This window comes from Lytechinus pictus, chromosome 16 (genome assembly GCF_037042905.1).
Source record: "Lytechinus pictus isolate F3 Inbred chromosome 16, Lp3.0, whole genome shotgun sequence".
Classification (NCBI taxonomy): Eukaryota; Metazoa; Echinodermata; class Echinoidea; order Temnopleuroida; family Toxopneustidae; genus Lytechinus; species Lytechinus pictus.
The window spans coordinates 27,515,397-27,540,565 of record NC_087260.1 but is presented as its reverse complement, the minus strand read 5'-3'; the positions used below and the strand labels follow the sequence as shown (position 1 = coordinate 27,540,565).

The 25,169-nt window shown below is 35.5% G+C and overlaps 2 protein-coding genes across 2 annotated transcripts in view; both read left to right on the top strand.

Moving 5' to 3' along the window:
- The window catches only part of LOC129279704 (WD repeat-containing protein 44-like), a 30,428-nt gene extending 26,986 nt beyond the window's left edge, over window positions 1-3,442 (top strand). The window contains exon 18 of the mRNA XM_064111075.1: window positions 324-3,442. Coding sequence (XP_063967145.1) covers window positions 324-610 — 287 coding nt within the window. The 3' untranslated portion in view covers window positions 611-3,442. The remainder of the gene's footprint in view (window positions 1-323) is intronic.
- A 4,823-nt stretch (window positions 3,443-8,265) lies between these two features.
- Window positions 8,266-18,210, top strand: LOC129279357 (uncharacterized). Its single transcript, XM_054915451.2, has 2 exons — window positions 8,266-8,950; window positions 13,503-18,210. The coding sequence occupies exons 1-2, from the start codon at window positions 8,855-8,857 to the stop codon at window positions 15,348-15,350; spliced, it is 1,944 nt and encodes a 647-aa protein (XP_054771426.2). The 5' UTR covers window positions 8,266-8,854; the 3' UTR covers window positions 15,351-18,210.
- Window positions 18,211-25,169: the final 6,959 nt, after the last annotated feature.

Here is a 25,169-nt window from a genome sequence, read left to right as displayed (position 1 = left end):
CCAAGGGATGGTCCTGTATGGGGTCATTTTACTCAGAGTTTTAGAATAAACTAAGAACTGATCGATGGTGTCATGTGTAGAATGTGCCTACCATTGGCAAACAAACTTTATGAAATTTAAAAAAAAATGCAGAAACAATAATTTGCAGTTGCTTACATTAGGCATACACGTGCATGCGCATTTGCTTTGTCATAACATTATTGCCACTTTATAAAAACTGTCAAATTTTTATCCAAGAATTTATATGATTATACATAAATCTGTTTTTTGGAATAGTCAGACTGGTTATGAAATAAATTTTTTCCTGTGTTTTTGTTCTCTAGTCCACGATGCAGTGACAACATCTGTAGTCTTCTCTCCAAACCCTAAGCTCGTGTTGGGATCAGCTCCCTCGGCCATCGCTTCCGGTCTTGACCCCCAGCAGCTGGTCGGAGGGTCGTCGTCCCCATCGCCGACGTCCAAGAAGGAGCGATCGGATTCCGCCAAGGGGGAGCCCAGCGGAAAGGAGGGAAAGCACTCCTCGTTGAAACGGCCTCCAGATCTTGGAGAGGTGCTCGTCTCGGCAGACTTCAATGGAGCTATCAAGGTCTTCATAAAACATCAAAAATAAGCTTCTACATCTCAGAGAGAGTGTGTGTGTGTGTATTGAAGTGTGAGAGGGAAATAGTGAGAGAGAGAGGGTAAGAGAGAGAGTGAGAGAGAAAGGACTTGTCATCTCTGTCTTGCAAGAAACTCCATGCCAGTTGTTGCCGATGGTTACAGGGTTGTATATCCTGTGCAGGTGCTAAGATTAAGAGTACAGACTCATCGCAGACTCTTCCCGCTCTTTGGTAGCTCCTGATTTTAGAGCCTCGTTAGCCTTGACAGAGCTTCACCTTGTACAGCACCCGTGTGAATCTCCATTATAGGACCAGCAGATAACATCCTACAAGGGGAACTCCCATGAATTATCTACAGACAAGATATAAAGTGCCCCTCATCTAATGTATGTGTAGTATATGTGTTACCCTACAAATGAGGTAAAAAATGATGTCTGTATAGAGGCTATTTGGCCTGCTCATGTTCATTCCAAGATAGACACTGTATATAATGTTGTATTTTGCACAGTTGTCATTTACAGGGGCAATTTTGCTACTTACAGCGGCTGTTTTTGTACATTTCATTGGCTATATAGCCTTTGGTCACTGCATTTTTTTTTTGCCGCTACAAACATGAACTAGATACCATGAAAGAGATGTGGAATACTTTGCCACTCTCCATCCAGGTGAAGCATGAGTACCAGTAGACACCATGGCAGAGCTTATAAAAATGGAGACACTTTTTTGTATAAAAATGGAGGGTTTATGTCCATTTTTACCCCCTCACCAAACAGTGCATGTACATGTGTTGCAAATGTAATTGAATGGATGAACTTTAATGCAGCTTGCTTATATTTTATTTTTTTGAAGATAAGGTCACTGATTAATTCACACTCGTATGTGAAGTAATGAATGATGGTCTCGTAACTTTAGAGAGAGACCTGACAATGACGCTATCATATTTGCTAGAATCTACAGGGGACTTTTATGAAAGCACTTGTATGTTTTATACAACAAAAGTATGTTTTATCCAACATTTACCATATGATCTGTGCTTCTCAGCCAATCAAAATCAAAGAAACTTGTCTGATCCATGGTGTTGTCAAACAAAACATTGTTGATGAAATGCTTTCCATGTTGTTCCACATGTAGTTATCCTTTCACCTCATTCATGAACATTCTTGAACTTCATGAACCTCAGAATTATGCAATTCATATGAGTGGTTATTTAAGAATTATGTTCCATGTAGTCCATTGACTTTTATGAAGACTATATTGTGTTCAATGCGAAGAAGATTTAGATTAATACTAATAACTATAATTTTACGTGCTGAAGTAAAGTGCCTAACACTTTATCAAAAGTCCCAAAGCACTCAAAATTAATGCAGCGTAATTACCCTGGCTTTAGAAAGGTAGCTGTTACGCAATCTTATATTGAGAGGTTTGGAATACATTGTGATGTATAATCATTATTTGAACTACAAAGTACAAATTTGTCATTTTAAGGAATTTTCCTAAACTTTTTCATCATTGCTATTTATTCAATAATGTCCATTCATCAGTAAAGAAAAAATATATGTTACTAATCTAATTAATTTAGTTCAGCATCTATATTGAATTCAATTCCAACAGCTTGAAAAAAAAATCACTGTAGGTGATATTAAATTTGGAAACATTTATCAATTCCATATCAGTGTTTTTTATTAGAGAATTAGTATTTCATAGATTTTTCTTGAATATTTCTCATCATTCTAATTAATCCAATGGCATATCAGTATTTCTATGTTGAGGCTCATGTCTAAATATTAAAAACGGGTTTAATTCACTCCGAGTATTTCATGAAAATGATAATAGTTTAATGTTTTTTTTAATTCAATAAATCGCCTCTCTTTATTAAAAAAGTAGGAGGAACACATGTGCTTCAATTAGAACAAAAGTTGCAACGTAAATGGGCATTGGATCAAGAGGCCAGTACTTCAAAGTCTCGATGCCACTGGAGAAAACCTCCCATAGACTTTTTACATATGACTAGGGCCGAGGCCGAAGCCAAGGCCGGCAAAATTTGGCCTCAATGCGGCCTCGACCACATCCCTCATTGGAACCAAATTAAGTTTTGTACACAAAGCAGTATGAATTTTTATAAATGCTTCCATTTTATGTTCTTTTATTTCTTAAAACGCATGTGGCAGAGTTATTTTTGTAATAATTATTTTCATAGTCGTGCATGTATTGAAATGTTTTGTATTTATGCATATACTTTATCACATATCTCCATGCTCTCCTAAAATAACCGTAATATTGTTATGTTATATATTTACTCATATGTATATGGCATTATGGTTTAGAGTAGCTTATATGTATGATTGGTATCAGCTTGCTCCATGTAAGCATTATCTTTATATTTTTGTAATCTTTGTTTTGTTTCTGTATTTCCAATCGTGTCACATGAACGCCACATTAACATGTGTATCATATAACAAACTTCATCTTCTTAAAGGGATGGTCCGGGCTGAAAATATCTAAATAAATAGGGTAAAAATTCACAGAGGAAAATTCTTAAAATTTCATCAAAATCGGATAACAAATAACGAAGTTATTGAATTCTAAAGTTTATCATGAATATTCATTAGGTGGGCTGATGATGTCACATCTCCACTTTTCTTTTTCTTATGCTATTACATGAAATCATAAATGTTTCATTATTTCATACATGTGTAAATGATGTGTCTCCATTATGGTGAAATAAGTTGCGGCAATAAATAACTAATGCACTTATCAGTTGTCAATCCAATTGTTATAGTTCTTGGTAGAAAAATTTTGAATAAACCTAATTTCATATAATAAAATACCAAAGAACAAATGGGGATATGATATCATCAGCCCACCTAATGAATATTCATAAAGACATGCCTAGAACTGTTTTACTGGAAAAATGCAAATCTTTAAAATTCAATAACTTTGATTTTGATCAAATTTGCAGCATTTTGCTTTGTGAATTTTACTCTATTTATTGAGATATAAATACCTCCAGCCTGGACCATCCCTTTAATCAATTGATAGATGGTTATTAAAACTATTCAAAACGAGAATGAAACCCTGAGGAAAAGCATAAGATTTTAATGAAAAGAGAAGATAGTAAGAAGCAATTTAATAAAGAGTTTCATCAATATCTTTTTCAAAATGAGAATATTATGACAGTTTGAAAAGTCTTTCTTTTCTCATTGACGATCCTCAAATTGGCAATGTTACCTCAATGACAGTTCCATGATAGTACAGCTCTCCAAAGTTCATAATTTTTCCCTATTATCCCTTAAACTTATATAGTTTTAGTAGCAAATTTACACAAAACTGTATAATCTTGTATTATCCACCATACATATGAGTATCCTTGCATGACATGTGATTAATATTAGTAAATGATTCTAAATTATTACAAAGAAAAACAGCATTCATTTGAATGTATGCCTCTAACAGTTTTCTTATTTTTTATCTTGAGATAAAGACATTTTTTTCATAAACACAACCTTATTTTTGCTCTAGAATAATACATAGCGATGAAGCAGCTGTTGTGTAGTAGATCTATGCAGGGGTCGAATTTTTTTTTAAATGGGGGGGTAAGAAGTCCTACATTTAGATATAACTTGTCATATTTTCTTTAATTGAATTATGGGACCAACTAAAGAAACACTGCAGTATCTCTTTCCATATTGGGTGTGTATGTTATTTTTGCTATTACCTTTCTTGTTTTATGTCGTTATTTATATTTTATGCATTTTATCATGAACATTATGCTCATGTATTTATTTATCATTATGTTGTACTGAGATGCTACGTATTATGTTATTGTGCATTACACATTATACACTGTTTAATACACTATAAGCACAGGTGGTGATACTAGTCAATATAGACCATAACCTGAAAAATAATAGGAAATATTAACACGTATTTATGCGGTAGATTAATAAGAGGATTGGCTGGGGGAGAGTTAAATAGCCATTGTATGTATTTCAATTGTTTTGCAACAAATTTCTTAAAAAAATAATATAGCACTTTTGGTTGCACTTTACATGGATGCAATGGAGAAGAAAAAGCACAGTCCATCTCGTTTTGAAGTAACGTATAATTCATTGATTGATAGTTAGGATGGTGATTATGATGGCAAATGCCATGTTTGTGATCATGATTTATTGAGAGAGAACAAAATAAAATGATTTGTGCAATAGCTAACCTAACTTGAGAAAACATGTTTTGGTTATCCTTTTTCTTTACTATAATTATTGATGTTGATAAGTGTAATTTCATGAGGAGCTGAAGTGGCAGAGCCGAAGACAGAGGGAGAGAGAGAGAGAGAGAGAAAGGAAGAAAGAAAGAAAGAAGTGGTATAGGGGTAAAGTGAATGTTTAAGAGGGATAAATGTACGGGGGAGACAAGAAGCAGAGAGGGAGAGAGAGATAGATAAATTCAGTGGTCAGTGTTCTGAACTCAGGTTCAGTCTTGTATAAAGATTTGGTTTAACTATGGATAGGCATCTTTGACAAAAATCTCTGGGAAACTCTGACAAAAACCTTTAACATTACAAAATTCAATATTCTTTTATTGGTCAATGTATGCATACAACAAAATTTGTTTTCCAATGGCTTTAACAGTAAGTATTCACAAATATGAAAAATACAGAAGGTCATAAAAATATTGAAAAGTGTACATAAACAAAACAAATTTTTTATAACTTTCTGCAATTACAAGTTGAATTTATCAGCTCATTTGGAACTCAAGTCATTCATCATCGTCAGGAAATGACTGAAACGATGTTATTATACGAATACATTTCACTGTCAATTCAGTAAACAAAAATATGAAATGTAACGACTTTTCATTTGATTGTAGTAACTTATTTTAAGTTTATTTCAAATTCTGTCACAATTTATTTTAAACTAAAATTTTCAAGCTCCGCCCCCTATGATCATCACCCCAATCTTGTAACTTTGTCTCGAGTGTTCAAATGAAATAGATTAATAGATAGATAATTGATAGTTAGATTAGACAATAAATACGGGCAGTACGCCCAGAACCAACCATGGTTTGGGCGGGTGAAAGTTTGGATGAGAGGAAAAGATATTTATTACCGCAACCGTTCTCCGGTTGTTGTTTCTTTTTTCTTCGATTTCATACACGTAGGGGCTTAGTGTAGGGACCCCTCGCAGTCTGCCTCCAACCACCACACAGTGTGTGCCACAATTGCATATTACAGAAAAGGGTGTGATTGTCGCATTTTAGAAATACTTATCCCTTTCTCTATTATAGTTAACTTTCTGGTTTCGGCATCATGTAGTGGGCATAATATTTTCCAGGGCTGCCCCCGGGGGCTGCCCTTTCCATCCCGTCAGTCTCTTATCTGGACAGAATTCAGGAAGGTTGCTGAGAAAGAAAATAATATTCAAAGGCAGGCCTTTTGTTGGATTCGATGTCAGAAGTTGGTTGGGCCAATCTCACGGGTCAGATCCATTTATTCGTTGTGTATAATAAAATATTATGATTTTATTTAAACAAACAACTTGAGAATTGCATTTTTACATGATGAAATCCTATTGTGTCCATAAGTTTTGCTACATAAAGCCGATTGGTTTCAGTTTACTTAAAATACAATTTGTATCATTATATAGGCCCTAAGTCGGCATTTGAACACTTCGGAGTATTTCATTCATGCTCAATATTATACTGTTTTTTTTACGAAGTAAGAATGCTCGTCTGTAAAATTGTATCTGATTTATATTGCTTTGTATTATGTTTTGAATGGAAATGGAAATGGAATAAAGAATTGAATTGAATTGAATTGAATTGAGTACTTGCTGAAACGTAAATGAAGTCTGAGAACATGATGGTTAAGATTGAGATAAATGACGCATATTGAATGACATGCTACTGATTGGGCCGAAAACTGTCATTTTCTTTACTATCAGAAGGGCCGGGCGGGTCCGGGGGCGGGTATGGAGGTCAAGTTTAGGCCTACTGTTATTAATATTTCTCAGTGAAATATTTCGCAAAAACTTTACTTTTTCATACGTCGTATTCAAGACTTTCTTTCCCAAACATATAATAATTTTTGACAAAATATCATTAAATGAATGATGCACAAAAACCTATTTTGCCGAAATTGGCGGAAGTACAATTGTTACTATCTACTTCCCAGAAGGAAAAACCAGTAAGACCAGTAATAATTTTTACTGGTTTCCAGTAGAATTTTACTGGTTTCCAGTATATTTTTACTGGGCCAGTTGATTTTTAACTGGACCAGTAAAAATTAACTGGAGACCAGTTCCAACAATTGCATTCCAGTTGATGCAATTAGTAATACCAGTTATATTGTTTTTCATCATACTGGTGTTTCTGGTCCAATAAATGGTTTCCAGTAGATTTTTACTGGTTTGCAGTATATGTTTACTGGACCAGTTCAAACAATTGCATTCCAGTTGAAGCAAAGTAGTAATACCAGTTAAATTGTTTTTCATCAAACTGGTGTTACTGGTCCAATGAATAATGATTTTATTTCAAGTCAGATCATTTGACGAATTAGGGTAAATGAATCTTGCAATTCAGAGAAAGTTATTATCGTTATAATTCTTCTTATAATTATCATAGTTATTATCATTATGATTATTATGATCATTGTTATCATTCTTATTGCTGTTATCATTTTTATCGATATTGTAATTATTATTATTAATATTATCATAATTATCAAGTATAAACATTATCATTAAAATAATTATTTCCTTTAATTATGATTAAGATCAAAGCAAGATACATTCCTCTGATTTAGTCAACTGGTCTAAAGTAATTCATTGTTTGAAATTGAACTGGTCACGACCATGTAATACCAGTAATTCTGATGATGCTGATCACGTGATTTACCTCATTTGCATATTTCCTATTTAAAAAAGAAAAATCAGGATTTAGAATGGAATATCCTTGCAATGGCACTCATTGTTGTTTAAAAACTTTCCAAATAAATGTGTGAACTAATTCACAATGAAAATGTGTAATTTCATATATCACATTTAAAATAACAGCAGAAAGATTATTACTAACCATCTTTTCCATCACATTTCACAGACCATGGTATATAACAAACCAAATGCATGTAATAAATTGATCCAGTAAGACCAGTACGAGGACCAGTTTGACCAGTTCGAGGACCATTTAGACCAGTAGAAAATACCAGTAAAGAGACCAGCTTGAAGACCAATACCAGTGAGACCAGTATAACAACCACCAGTATAAAATTCCAGTAATTCAAGACCAGTTTAATTTTTAACTGGACCAGTAAAATTTTAACTGGACCAGTATGACCAGTTAGACCAGTAAACCGATGTTCCAATTTCCAGAGTTACCAGTTAAAATTCTACTGGTCTAACTGGTCCGGTGGAACTGGTTTTTCCTTCTGGGTTGGAATAGAAAGTAGCCTTTTCCTTATTCATCAAAAGCTCAAGTCCTAACGGATTAAATCCAACACTGACCCCTGATCGATTAAGGTTAGTAAAATTAACGTCTGTAGAAAGTCCAATAATAAGATTCTCTTGTTTCCATTATAAAAAAATCCGCTTGGACCAAGTAACTTCTTTAACTGCCCCCTGTCCCACTCTTCTATTGTCCGTGGATTACGGCTCCGAATCTTGTTTTTCTTTGGGACATACTCAAAGGCTACCGGTTAAACAAAAGGACATACCTTCCTCGAGCAATAGAACCTTGTTTGAAATAGCTCTCAAAGGTGTATGAAAGAAAATGAGACCACTTATACGACGACAAGCATATGAATAGAGGAGGGCACAATACTTTCCCTTTTACCCATTGTAACGCACCAAGGAAGCTATTCAAATCGCGTTTGAATGTCCGCAGAGCATGTGCGCCACGGAGGCAGGCTTATATTATAACATGGAATGCCGAACGGGATCCGCTAGTTCTGCGGTATAATGTTACGTTTGTAGGTCCATGGTTCACCCCAAAGTAATCCGGCGGTAGATCAGAAAGTTAAATCGGTCAAATGGATTTCATCACATAATATCAAGCATTTCAAGTATTTCTTCACCGATAATAAACTATTAGTGGTCATATTTTGCTATGTGAACAGCGTCACATCATCGACAGATCCGAGATACACGTATTTCCGAATGAGAGTTGCGCTTTAACGGAGCCAGAGATTATGACATTTATTTGAATGGATATAAGTTTTTAAATATAGTTTTGGCTGTGTTTCCTTGACTTAAACTTGTGAAATTATGACATCCTGTGGTAAAGGGTTCGAATCACGATCTTCGGAGACGTCATCATCAGGCGACATCAATTCACAAGCAGACATGAGGGAAGTCATCAAGGTATACACTGTAGTATAATAATCATACCGGAATATGAAGTGAAAATTTGTTTTTGACGTTATATCTTTCAAATTATAAAATAATGAATTATATCAAGATACTATACTACAAATTGTATGGGGTAATGATTATAGTTTTGTACGTTGACCGTTGACTGTTTTCCCCCTTTTTTTAGTAGGCTTAACGAATAACATATGTATTTGTATTGCTATTTTTTTTTTGAAAGGCCTCCATTACCTTTAATCACCAACACTTTACTCTTTCACTTGATTTTGCTGTATGTTTGTGAGAATCAAACAATTATATCACATTATAGAACATAGATTTCGATTTATTTTATCTTTGCTAAATTATGATTTTGCTTGCTGTGTTTAATTATAATTTGTTTAAAACACAAGAGAGTATTGATATGTCAGTGGATTCATTGAATACATACAGGGCTGTAATTTAATCTCTCTCAAAGGGTTTCATCTCGTTTATCTACCGTTCATGATACTCGAATCTGAGATAGAATTTTCACCCTCTTCTCTCACTTCATTTCTCAGTTTTGATCATTGCCATAACCAGGGGCGGATCCAGGATTTTCCCCCAAAAAGGGGGCACATTTTCCGAGGAAAAATTTGACAAGCAAAAAAAAAAGAAGAAAGGTCTTCACCTTCAAGGGGGGGGGGGCACACTTCTGCTTTAATGGCATATTTACATCACAAATTTTAATATTGCTTCTCAAGGGGAGAGTGGCATTGGCCGGCTGTGCCCCCCCCCCCCCTGGATCCGCCAGTGGCCATAGCGATTTGTGAGCGTCATATTTCAATAAAATATGATCATCATCATCATCATCAACATCATCACCACCACCACCACCACCACTACCACCATCACCATTACCAACGTTATGATCATTATCATCACCACTATCATATAATCATCATCACTAACTTCATCATCATCACCACCACCATCATCATCAACATCATCGTCATCATACCATCATCGTCATCACCATCACCACCAGCACCATCACCATCATCATCAACATCAACATCATCGTCATCATACCATCATCGTCATCACCATCACCACCAGCACCATCACCATCATCATCATCATCAACATCATTTACAATACATCAAGTGGGCAGGCGCGCGAGAAGCAATCCTGGCTTGGGCTGCGGGGGGAGGGGATGGGGTATGCATGCATACCTGGGACCCAGCTTTCTTTTTGGGGGAAGGGCTAATGTATCAAATTGCGATCTAGTCCATCAGAATGTAATGTTTGCATTTTCATTGGTGAAGTTGGACGTTAAACGACTTGGTATACAGTTTCACTGAAAAAAAAGAAGTGTAAGCTATCATGTCTTTTTATTCATTGTATTGTGGGGGGGGGGGGGGCAAAAATCCTTTCTCCTTTCCAACGCTGGGTACAGCCATGGACATGGCGGAGGAGACTCTGTCATTTGCATGAAATTGCCTTAATCCATGCACAATGCATATATATTTTTTTTAATGTGATTGTGAAATAATTATTGCGCCCCTTCCATACATCAAGCACAGTGACCGATCCTATTTTTATTTTTTAGTGTATATAAACATTGAAAGGTGTAAGAACATTACAAATTATCTTAATTGGGGTATATTATTTGGGGTTGATATATATATATGGTTTCTAATTTACATGAAATAGCTCGAGATAGGAATAACAGAAATAATAGCCCATAATTGCCTTCATCCAATGCACCAAATGTCCTTGCCATGAATCTGTATTTTGACAACCATTTGCCAACTTGGGCCCTCCACCCTCCCTCCGCAGACAAGGTGTCATACTAATTTAAATGACAGATAATACTTATTCTTAACCAGATAATAGAATAAGACAGCGAGATTGAAGGACACCGGCTGTGTGTGTACATGAAGCCATATCGTAATGGTCGTATATAGACTTTGTTGGCACTTATTGTAAAGAATAAAATACACAAAAGATTATATTTATACACTGTTTGTATTTGCATCGGTAGGCGAGGTCAGTACTATGAATATGTCGGTAACTTATGCATAAGTTACATAATATGAATAACACATGTATTCTATGCGTTTAGGTCTACTTGACGACAACTGTTTACAAACTGGATGTATATAACTATGTCCATGGTGTAACAAAACATCGAAATGTAACTTACCAACTCTCACAACCCCGTACAGGTAGACCTAAATGCAATACATTTTCTTCACAATGCCGAAGACCAAAGGGCGTATTCTGAAATGGGTGTGGCCTGTTATTACTCACTTTAATGCGAAATGCTTTCTTCCACCCTCTTAAGTGGCGCCCATCGCTCAATCGCCCCAGTTTGCAGAGTGTAACTATGCCATTGGGGGGGGGGGGGCAAATATGGAATTTGAACAAAAGAAGGAGTATATAAAACGCCTTTATTCCAGACAACGCGTTCCAAAGAAAAGTAAACATTTTCTTCCACTTGTCATCAGCGGAATAAGTCCTAAAGTAAACTTTTCATCATTCATACGCCTTCCACATAGTATTGTTACTCCTAGTACAATAATGGGGATTTTAGGGGAAAGGGTTCAAATGGGGGGCGGTGGGGGGGGGGGGGGGCTTCGAAAAACGTAAATTCAGAGGGGAAGGCGGTCTTCGAAAGAAATGAATAGGCTTTATTTTACGATTATCCCAAGGATTAGGATTTAGTACCCACCTATGGCGTAGTAGATCTCCTGATGTTGGAAAATAATGTGTCAACTCCTGAACACAGAAATACGCACATATAATAAACTGTTAGAGGCAATCAAAGATAATGTACCTTTATCATATCTGTTCATGTAGCTGTTGATAAGATAATTCCTTAGAGTTTAGCTAATGTAATTACTGTTTTTAAGCATTAATATTATGTCGGCAAAGCGCACTGCATGAGAGTCCTTACAGGTCAGGAATGTATTATATAAAAGGCCATTATTATCATTATAAACTATTAATAATTGACTTTTCTATTATTAGATTTCAAAATATGAAATAACACCTGACTTTGGTTACATCCATGTAAATGTATATTTTTGATTTATTGTTACTATTAAGTGTTCATTGATTTTTGTTCATGGTCATTTTCAAATTTCATCATGACCCTACCCCGCCGTTCATATACAGGTTTGGTCATACACTTCCAATTCTTGTTCTGTCGTAAAAAGAGCTATTGTACACCAGCTTTGGGCGTGGTTCAGTTTTCAAGGCGACGTACAGTCAAAGAAAGTTTTTGTGAATGACTGAGGGATCTCTTTAAGAAGATTATGTACACTCGTTGTTCCACAGTTCCAGCCATCTCTAATACCTTGTTGCAGATTGTATAGCGGGGAGGAAGAGGGGAAGGGGGTTCCGGGGACAGCGTGGTAGAAGGAATGCAGAAGTCAATATTTAAATAGGTCTACATGGTACTTGACTTGCAAGGTTTTTTGCAAGTACTGTACACGTCAGCTGCTGGATACTGAGTATTAATACTCCAACCCACAAACAGTATGTCGGTACTACCTGTATGGATTTTAGCTTATTTACCATCTAGATTTATAAAAGGAAAAGGGTTACCGTGACACTTTCTAAACTTAAAATACGTTCCATAAGATACATTATTAATTTTGTTGAAAGTACATGTAGATCTTCAAAACAAGATTATAATAGGCATACTTTCCACAATTACTTTTGTTTCCAATTGTTGATCATTGAGCAACCCTTTAATCGCCACTCATCTCACATTCGTATCACTTAGACACTCGTTATGAAATATCCCTTTTTTAATATCACCAAATGTTGTATTTAATCAGTAGCTTATGATGTATATACCTGAGTATGCATATCATGGGCGCGTTTCAACAAATTGCAACCAAATTGAATTTCAAATTTAGGTCCTGAAATTAATCATAAGTTCTGCAATGATAAGGGCAAATTTGTAAGCAATTCGTGCAACATATTTCAACATAGAATATTTTGATTCGTTATTGAAATACATTATAGCAAATGTGCCATATTAATATTTGCTATCAGTTACAAATACATATTGGTTGCAACCTGTATCCTGAAATAGCCTCAACCTTTATTATCCAATTATTGTCATGCAAAAACACTTTGAAGTTTTCACAACTCACTCTGTTGAGACGATGACGAGAACAACGGCGCGTTTTCTGCACGATTTTCTAAATCATTAAGAGTGAACCATTCCCATCCACACCAAAGGATCGTCTTGAATTAATAGCTAAGTCCAGTACCACTCTCTGTAAATTCACATCTTGTAGCTTTGGTCACACTTGTAACTTAATAGTGTTTTGGTTATTGTTTACATTTTGGGATGAAATCATATTCAGTCTAACATCTACCTAAGTTGAGGTCCGTTAACGGGGAGTCAATTTCCAGACACAATCATATTCATTCTGTCTTTCCCTTTCTCCGACATAGAACAATTTTGTCCTTATTTATGTTGAGGATCCATCGTTGTTAATTTATTTAAGTTTCTTTTATCATGTTAATTTCGTTTTTTTGTTATGCCTCTTGTTTCGTCATGCAGGTCGTTCTCCTGAGGGTGGCTAACAAGACAACGTCTCGCTATGGCGTCACGCTCTTCCTCTTCTGTTCATCCATGTGGCTCCTAACACAGGCATTTCTGGCCCTTCACAACGGATGCTGGATCAGCAACCCACAGATTCTCAGCAAGATCAAGGAGAAGACAGCAGCAGACTGCCGGATGTCGAAAAATGGAGCGGGAATCCACAAAGAACAAGTCAAAGTTTTGCCAGACCCAAAGCTGGTGCCTGACGCCTTTCATCATCTGTTGTCGGGACAAACAGGTGGTGGCCCGGTTGATGTTGACAGGACAGTTTTTAATGTTATCGTGGAAAGGGGAGTCGCTGCCCAAGCTAGGGCACCGATGTCTCAGGCTAAGAGTGACACTCAAAGCATGCAGCAGAAAGAGACTGTGGACGTTGCAGAAGGTCAGAGGGAAATAAGGTCAGAGAGCAAACTTGTGGGTGACCAAGTTGTAGCAGAGCCAAACGCAAATAAGAATACAATAATGCATTTAGGTTTGACCAGTGAAAACAAGACATATTCTCATCAAGATAAGGCTCCTGCCCCAGACAGAAAGTTTGTTCAAGAACATGGCCAAGCAATGATAAGAAACAACGGGACGGCGATGAAACAGTCATCAAGGGAGCCTACAGCAAAGCCATACATTCCGCTACCATCGGGGTCCGGTGTACCGGTCCTAAACCCAGTCCCTTACACGCTCCCTGCAAACATTTCCAAGAATGTTTTCAAGATCACCAAAGCGTCTTGGGAGACCATGGGTTGCTTCAACCGTGTGACGATATTCGCCCCAGGCGCGAACGCCTTGCCCAAAGACAGCGAATGGCAGGAGTTATACAAATCCTTCAGGAAATATCTCATGGGATATTACCTCCTGAAGTGTCCCGAGAGTGTATGCGATATCATCCTGCGTGCCTCTACGTTGCCGAAGACAATCGCAGGAAGCAGCGCTGTGCTTGTAGGCCCAGGCATGAAAAACATGCGCAAAAAGACGCGGTTGGTTATGGACGAAGTGAAACGTCTTACTCCTGATAATCTCCTCAAGGTCTATCTATTCTCCCTTGATAACTCCCCGATGATGAACCATTATGACCCATCTCTGGCGAATTTCGAGTACCACTACAGTATGACCTATCACTCCCAATCGGATGTGCCAATACCTTATGGTCGGTACCGTCAAGGGGTTGGTGCAGAAACCGCAAGGAACTGGGCATACGGTAAGAAAGGTCTCGTTGCTTGGGTTGAAGACAACTGTGACAGGACTTTCTGGCCACGCATAGAGTACGTTCGTGGGCTCAGCAAACACATCTCTGTTGATATATATGGTAAATGTGGGAATAGGACGTGTAATTCGACACACTGCGAAGAAGAATTGAAAGGCTATAAATTTTACCTCGCTTTGGAGGAAGCAGCCTGCGACGAATTTTTGACGCTGAATTTCTGGCAACGCGCCCTGTCATCAGGGGCCGTACCCGTGGTTTACGGGGGAAAGAAATACGCCTACACTAAAGTTGCGCCTCCAGATTCGTTCATCCACATAGCCGACTTCGAATCTCCTGCAGAATTGGCAAGATATCTCCTCAAACTCAGCTCATCAGATCTTGAATACAACAGATACCACCACTGGCGGACACTGGGGTCTGTTCAAGTTTCTGGGCCAGGGTTCAGCCTAGATTCTTTATGCGGTATGGTGCCACAGTTGATTCACCTGTCACCGCCGAAGAGAAGAGTGATGTCAAGAGGAAAGTTTTACCGCAGTTGTCGAAAGGGTATCTACGTCAATGGTTTTGCAGGGTCGGGAGATCTTAGCAACTGGACACCCTGGAGGTAACCAAAACTGTTTTACACGAAACCGGAAACAGTTCAATACCCTGCAATCAAAATAATAAGTATTATACACAAAACTGCGGTGACAATCAAACGTTTCTGTAAACACGTTTGATATGAAATTTTGACTTGGACATGATGGATGAAGGATTGAGATGTGCCATTTGTAGTCAAGTTCCTATGACGGCTGTTAGTCAGGACGTCAGAATCGCCGTGACACAGCCCGATTTTGAAGCAAGGGTGTGGTGACAAAAGGCACTTCAGACTTGCTCCCCTGAAGAGGAACATAAATTAAAATACCATATATCATTCAGTGTGTCCCGGAAAACACCCAGTATTGTCAATAAGTTATCATAACTTATTAACACAATAAGAAAACACATTATTGTAAAGCTTGGTGTCTCCTCCTTCATCTCATTTACATGTAGCTTAAAAGAGTTTCATTCGTGCATAAGTGAGGAAAATAATTTGAAGAAAGAGTACCAAAAAAGGCAATCAGCAGACGGTATCTGACATTCAAAAAGAAAAAAAAATCATATCTGCTCTTCAAATTAAAAGCCAAATCAAGGAAAATTATCAAGGAATAATCAAGTTCCGTTTATATAAAAATGCAGATTTTCTTGCTGGAGTTTAGATACTGTTCGCCAAATGGTCCCTTCTACAGAGTATTTATTCACTCATGTGACATTTGAGATTAACTCTTACTATGCCATGCCCAATACCCCTCTAGTGCCAGGGATATTCGAGGGAATCCTAAATTGACCGAAACGTAAGCAGAGACCGATTTTAAAACGGTCATATCTCTTTACCCGTACGTTGTATAATGAAACCTTCTACATATGAAATGATGCATGGTTCATGAACTTTATGATCATGTTATGACCTTTCATATTTGCAATCGGAAAAATTGAGAAAAGATGAAATATTTTACATCGTTTTTTTTCAATAAGTAAAACATAGAAAATTATGATTTCATGAACATTTCAAAGAGTAAATAACCTCAGTAATTATAGAGATACCAACAAATTAAGAGGATAAAATGAAAGTTCAATGTTTACCCTTTCAAATGACGTATCTATTGATGAAATTGAACAAACATAAATATGAAAAATAATGCTCTTTTTAATGAAATACTATTTTGCTATTCAAGTTATTTCCTCTGAAATGTGAGAGGGTTTATACACACGAAATTGAAACCGACCTTTCCAAAAAAGGGCATTGTCGTCGATCAAGTGACCAATCACAGCACAGCTGCGATCCCCACGCAAACACACACAATAATATATTGGAGCCATGTATCTTCACAGTGCAGCCAACCGTACCCTTACATTCGTGTAGTCTTCAAAACAAGACCCTGTAATTTTTCAGAATGCGCGGTATTCCGAAACTACCGCTATTGGGGAAACAAAATTATTAGCGCAGTGTAAATTTTATGTCATTTCAATTCTTGTCAATATTGTCGTAATGCAAAACATGTTTTAGAAAAATCGTAACCTGGATATGAGTTGTGGTGTGCGATGCACTCAACTATATACTGTTTTGGATAATGTAGGCGATTTCTATCCAGTGTCGGCAACAAACATTTGCGACCCACTCAACTATCGTTCTAAAGCATGAATCAGTGAAAAGTTTGGCCATATTTTGTCAGGGTCGATTCGTCGTACATACTATACGGGCTTTCGACTGTAACAAAGTTATTGCCAGTCAGAAGGAGACAAAATATAGAAAACTAAAGATGATATATTGAAATATAGATAAAGAGGGATCGGACAGATTCAATACTAACAGGTTTGGGGTGTAAAATCCCACAAAATAATATGGGCGTTTTTGGCAAAGTATTAAAATATTATGAACGTTGATATTTGTGAACACTCATTTTTAAACTGTCAAAAAATGTTAATGTTGAGCCGTTTTGAAGTAAGAGACCCCCCCCCCCCGCGGCTTCCAGGGTAACCAAAATTAAGATAAACATAATGAATAATTACGCAATTAGAATTTTGTGATTACAGTCATTATAATACTGGTATTCTGACAATTTACAGACTGTAATCTGGGCCAACTATGCATCTCGTACATGCCAAGGAATGGACAATACATGCCGGATATTCTTTTTCGTGTGGATAATATAATGCAATATGAATATGAAAATATAATGGAAATTTTAGACAAAAAAAGGGCCCCATTGCATATTATGTCTTTGAATAATTGATTATTTTCAAACTTTAGGCTTCATTCATTCCGCAAGCGAGCAAAGTAGCCACCTGTCTGATAGCGACTGCATTTTTATTGTTCATTCCACCAAGTCATGAACAATAGATCCCCAGACTCTCTTTCATGAGGAATGTCTAATCCGCACTCCCTCCTGACCTATTATCGAGGAGAGCAATTTAGCACAGGATGTTCATAGAAATCGTGCCACGCGCGCGTCTTTTGATTTGACAATTGAATACTTTCAAAGGTTCCGATACGCACAATAGCTTTTCTCTCCGTTGAGATCAAGATTAAGATTCCTCTGTCTCTTTCCCCAACACTGTTTCGACTTTAAGACATTTAGCATCGACAATATGCGTCAAATTTCCTGTAATCTAAATGATGATGATGATGATGATAGTGATGATGGTAAAGATGGCATGGATAATGTCGAGAATGAAATCACGGGGAAACAGCACACCTCCACCACCACGACCACCAGCACAAACACTGGCATTGTTACTTCCACTTATCAAAAGCATAAAGAAAAACAAATAGTTTAAAATAATTTAATTAACTTGTAGCTGAAGCCTATTTTGCAAATTTAGAAATAAAGGATAAAGATAAGATTTAAGATTGAAGAAATGTATAGGCTATATAATCCTTGACAAATCAAAAATACAGGAAATTGAAAGATAAAAGAGGGAACATAAATAACGAAGCAATGGGGTGTGAAGGTAGAAATTACTAACAATTTGTAGAAATTTAGATCTTTATAAATTGTTGAACCTTACGATTGTTTATTCAAATAATATGTTTGTAATTGATCATCTATCAGAAAAGTAAGATATTGCTTTCGACAATATCAGAAATTATATTTTCTACACCTCTTTATTTGTGATATTTATAATTACCCCGTCATTAAAATATCAATCTAGTAAGGATTATTTTTACTTCCCCTTCCCTGAAATAATAAATTAAATGGACATTATTTGCTGTTCAAATGATATATAAGTGACACCACTAAATTTCTTTATACCGTGCATTGTCAATATTCATGCAGTAGGACTTATGCACAATCAACATACTCGATATGTTAGTACAATTTACATTTCCAATTATTAAATTTGCTTGATATATATTTTTTTTCCATTTAGTAGTAATCCAGTTTATGCTTCCAGATTTGCCATATGAGCTCAGCGTGTAGGGGAATATACCCATTATCTTTTTGCTGGCAAAAAGGGAGAAACAAAAGAAAGCGGAACATCGGAAGAAATTATGCATTGATTGATATAAATTATTTCTCGCTAATAAAACAAATGAGGAAGAATAAAAAAAGCATTACGGAAAATGCATGACATTCACAGAATTCACAGAATTGACATTCACAGAATTATGAAAAGTGAAAAGATCATGAAAAGTGCGTTTACTCGCTTGATTCGCTCACTCCCATTTTCTCTTGTTTTTCTTCCTTACACACATCATACTTTTTATTTCGCCCTTGCCACATTGACATCATATATTTTGTTGAATATCAAAATAATATTTAGGTTTCTTTCCGTAACTGATGCAAATTTGATGCTTATTTTTTCCACCAAAATTGGTACGTAATTTGGTGTTGTTATCAAATTTTCTTGATCCATTTTTTTTTTTTCATTTAGTAGTATATGATATCAGATTTGACATATGAGCTCAGCGTGTAGGGGAATTTACCCATCATCGTTTTGCTGGCAAAAAGGGAGAAACAAAAGAAAGCGGAACATCGGAAGAAATTATGCATTGATTGATATAAATTATTTCTCGCTAATAAAACAAATGAGGAAGAATAAAAAAAAGCATTACGGAAAATGCATGACATTCACAGAATTATGTAAATAAAAGATCATGAAAAGTGCGTTTACTCGCTTGATTCGCTCACTCCCATTTTCTCTTTTTTTCTTCGTTACACACATCATACTTTTTATTTCGCCCTTGCCACATTGACATCATATATTTTGTTGATGATCAAAATAATATTTAGGTTTCTTCCGTAACCGATGCAAATTTTATGCTTATTTTTTCCACCAAACTTGGTACATTATTTGGTGTTGTTATCAAATTTGCTTGATTCATTTTTTTCATTTAGTAGTATAATGATATCACATTTGACATAAGAGCTCAGCGTGTAGGGGAATTTACCCATCATCTTTTTGCTGGCATAAAGGGAGTATAAAGTGAATATGGTTATAATGAGCCATTTATGAATTCCATAATTCCAACGTATATGTGCCGAAGGCGGGAGGTCCTATTCTCAAAAATTAAGTATGTCACAATTAAATCTATCAAAACGGTCATCATGACTTGGGGAAAAGCGAAGATTTTACAAAATAACACGACTTTTTCCTCGTAAATTTCTTAACTATTCTGTTGATTTGAGAAGCAATACCTTTGTTTCTAGAAAGAAAAAAATGTCTGCTCTTTCATATTTACATTTACTAAAAATCCTGAAAATACTTTAGTTTGGCGCAATTAGCAATTGATTCGGAAAACACCGCCACAGATCCAAATACCAGCAATGTACCAAAACGGCTCCGCCGCAGGGAGAGGTATCGGGATTCGCGGGCCCGCACGCAAAGGGTTAATTATCACTCTCTTTTTTCTTCGTCCTATTTTATTCGAGGAGAAAATTGAACAATTAATATTTTTGTGAGAAGTTTGAATATGATATTAATAAGCGTAACATTATCAATAATTCTTTTTTATAATGGTATGGGCTATAAAAACACAAACGAATATGAACCATTATTTACCTGATCTTAAGTTTATGAAGAGAGAGTTTGGCTGCAGCGGAAATGAAATTGATATGATTACAATCATTTTATGACATAATATATAATTATAATATTTATGACTGTTTTCACAAAATATTACTAAACTTTGAAATTCAATAACTTTGTTATTTGTTATCCGATTTTGATGAAAATTTCGGTATTTTGCTCAGTGAATTCTGCTTTGTATATAAAACTATAAATACTTTCAGCCGGGACCATCCCTTTTATACTAAAAAGAAGGTGAAAGAGAAGAATAATGATAATAATAATTATAATAACAATAACAATAACAATAATGATAATAATAATTATAATAATAATAATAATAATAATGGTTATTTATACACAAAAAGTATCACAGCGCTTACAATCAGAAATAAAATATAAATATAAATGTTACGTAACAAACATGTAGAATTATACACATTAAATTGCATCAATCATTGGTGTTCTCAACTAATACTAATAATGATAATATTAATAACAATAATAAATGAATAAATAAATAATGAGTGTGATGATTGCAGTGCGCAGACGAGAGTTGGAAATGACAGGCTTCTTTACTAATATATTTATAACGAGAACAATTTTGTGACAATGCTAAAAACAATGTATAAGACCTTTCCCCCGCCCCCCCCCCCAAAAAAAAAAAATCCCCAAACCGTGCACATTTGCAGGCAGAAAAAAGCCTTGACACAAGAATACTACCATATAGGCCTGCACAACTGGGCGTTGTGGCGTGCGCCTGTAATCCAAGCTAAGTGGGGAAGTTACAAATTGATGCAGAGGTTCGAGCCCTGGTCACGTCTTTCGGATGGTGACGTTAAAGGTCGGTCCCAGACGTAAATAATCATATCTGATTGATACACGTCTGACAAAACTCAAATACACACACACACACACATGCAAAAGACCTGATCGATAGCTCATGAATATTCATGTAACAATAGCGAATGGGCGAGTAGTGTTGGGTGAGGAACATCGTACCGCTCGGTCATTGGTCAATTCCGAGCTGAATGTCTTCGCACATTCGCCTTTGCTCTGCCCATAGAAGTACGTGTATTGCTACACACAACCGTTATATCACACGTGTCAATAGGGGAAATCTTGATTCAGATCGCAGCAATATCCGAAATCAACTCTTGAAAATAATGATGCAAAAATACAATTTTACTCAAAAAATGTCTATGTAAACCACTATTTTTTATATGATAAAATGAATTGTGAATTCCTGGCCAGTATAACAACATAAAAAACAGAGAATATGGTGTTGATTTTCTGGCTGTAAAATTGGTTTAAAAAAATAAAGTTATCTGGGCACGCATACGTGCCAATGGCATTAGAGGGCTAAGGGCACGCATAGCTGCCAACGGCATTTAAAGAGTTAAGTTATGATAAAGCATTGACAAGTCTCGGTTTGATGTTTTTTTTCTCAGATGCACTGTATAAATGATACATTATACTTTATCAAAGGAGATACATGCCTTTGTATGACCACATGGTGCCGAAATCACAGCTCATTTACGTTCTGCGTTAAGAGAACACCTATTTTCTGAAACTTCATGCAGGCCGGGTGGTAAATACAAATTGCCTGAATTTTGAGAAGGTATATCATGAATTGTTTTAAGTCTTTATGCTCACTGTATTTATTATTCAGTTGCAAGAATCTCATAGACGTCTGTCTGAAAGAGGCATTTTTGTACAAGTTTTTAATATGCATTTCATCAATATGTTGTCTATCATATGTCATTATATGGTAATAATATAAAAATATGTAGAAGGAAAATTGTCGCAAATGCTACATTCCCCCAATTTTCATGCTACTAATGGTTTAGATTTTTCACTTTTGCCCACCTGTTTTCAAGTAGGAAAGACATGAGTAACATGGGTATTCTGAGATCATCATCATCATCACCATCCGTTAAAGTACATTCCACCAGGTTGGTGTATCATCGTACTTGTAAAAGAGAGATAAAGGGATGGTATAGGGTTTATTTCAAAAGTTTGTGTATGAGAATGGTGTCCACATTGTAACAGCAGTCTTCTCCTCTATAATCTTGAACAAAAAATAGAGAGGAAAAGGAGAAAAAGGGGAGGAACAGGGAAGAAAGAAGGGGTGGGGATCTGGGCGTTTAACTTTACGATATATATTCTAATTTAGAAAAATATAGTGCCTTTGGATTGTCTCCCCCTTACTTTTATCAAAATGCCCCGGGGTTGCCACTGATCTAATTTCTTGTTCACCTGTTCAATAACTAAACCTGTAATGAAATATAACCTGTATCTGAACTATTGAATAGTTTATTAAGAGAACTTTGCGCAAGTCAAATCTTTTGGGACCACACACAGAAATCTGTGCGACTTAAAAAGAGGTATAATCTAATACAAAAAAAGAGAAAAACTTTGACTTCAGCAAATATATAGACTATGGAAGGTCGATTTGCATGGGAAATCAAACTTCATGGAGGTTTTGGATAAAAGTGAATAATCGCTCCAAATGAACATCAATCTCTAATGGATGGCCATAACCTTACAAACTTGACATTTTTAAAATTTATAATTAACAAATGATCTCAATTTGGTAGATTGTTATACCTTGTATTGGAAACCCCCATATATCAATGATGTTCATTGTTGTAATTGTTTTTTTCTCAGGGCATTGATAAAAGACATCTTTTTTGCTGATCTTTAGTACCTAAATAAACTAATAAATAAGTAAATATATTAATAAAAATAAATCGATGGATGGATGGATAGATAGAAAGATAGAAAGATAAATAAATAATAAATAAATAAATATGGTGGAGTTCAACCAGATGAGCATTTCATGAAGCATCTTGTTAGTGTTTTTAATTCAACATTGCTCTCAGCCAATCGGATCCAAGGATTTCAGTAGCTTATAACAGTCATCAGGGAATATCACAGATGACTTTGTGAAATGCTTACAAGACAATTGATTATGTTACAAACTAGCACTTTTAGACAACACTCCTATGGTGACATTGAATGCAACAAACTTAAACACAAAACGAAATGTATTTCATTTGTCTATATGCTCTTTATTCATAATTTCTTCCTCAAAACGTCCATTGGGGAAACAGCATGATCTACATGTTATCAGGGTCCACAGTGTGATGTCATATTCAAAGACTCATATTCATAAAGTTTGAACAAAGTAAAGACAATCATATTAAATTGATTGTAGGGGCACACAGAAATACAGATGCTGTTTTACTGTATATAAAGCACATTATTCATAATGCAGTCATACATTGTTGAAACATGTAAACAAAAGTTTGGCTGGTTTAATTTGGCACTCGATGAAACAGTTGTTTGTAAAGTAATGGATAACTTTATTAACAGCTCCATGTAAAGGATATCCCCCCCCCCCCAAAAAAAAAAAAAAATTAACTATCTTTGATCTGGGGGCTGCAACACACAGCCTTGCAATCGATCACATCGTTGATTTGTATGATTGATTGATTATACATAATCACAAACAATTTGTAATGTAAGCCCTGGGATCAATCACTAATCATTGTGATACAGGGTCATAAATTAAGACGCATCATCTGTAAAAACCCAATCACAGGCTTGCATGTACACGATCAAAGAAGAATGTAATCATGAAATCAATTTTCAAAAATGTTTGATGTTCCATAGATATATGGATTGATCTGACAATCTAATTCTTGGAACGATTCACTAGTGGCTAAATCAATTTTAAGTGAGGGAAAAAATCAATTTCATGGACTTTGATTTGTTTACATTTATTCTGTAAATATTGATTTTAGCCATTTGGGAAGAGCTGCAGGGTATTTAATAAATTTAAACTTTTATGAATATGAGCTTTAGTGATAGTCCCTTTTGCCCCCTTAATGCACTGGCACAGCGCAATATATATACTATAGCGACATAGCAAAATTTCCATCTTTTGTGAATATTTCTATTATATGTATATAATATATATTTATTTTACATACACAGAATATGTACCATATGAACATTATATACAGCTTTCTTCATAGGTATAAATACACTTTTTTAAAATCTTGGTCTTTCATTCTTCAAACAAACATTGAAAATATTCCTTGGTCTTCTGTGACATATGCTTGGTCAGGAAACCTCAGGCAAGATAATGAAGAATTAGAAATAGAAAGAATGCCCGTAAAGTTAAATTTAGGGGATGTTATACTGTCACAAACACAGACCACATGTAACATAGCTGTTATACAGGCATACAGTATATGGATATATGACGAGTATATATTCACAATATTTTTATATATTTGTCTCTTGTTTCAGAGTAATGCTGCAAGTTTTTACGTCAAAGACTGTGTTCCTTTTAAATTGTATGATACATATGTGCCAAACACTTTATAAATAATTTTCTTCCAATTTATTCATAATTCTGCATTTCATATAATCATTTATATTTTTATAACACTCTGAGAAAGGTGGGTTTCATTTGTCTGTAAAATATTGATAAGTATTTCTAGGTAAAATAATCAAGATGGAAAAAAATCAAGCTGTAAAAAATAACATTTAAATGAAATTATCCATTCAGAAAGATGCAATTTATTTCAAAATTGTATAAATGAATAAAACCAGTTTATTTCATGAATTATAACTAATTAGTAGTCAGATTTCATATTTTCTCAGTAATATATCTTAAATAAACTCTGTGCTATAGACAATCATATAGTTATTAAATCAAAATTAATCACCTGAATACATTGATTTGATATCTGCTTTTTAAACTTAGCATAAGTGCAAAGTATATGATTGAAGATATGAGTGAAGGAAGATGTGAGGAAATGGAA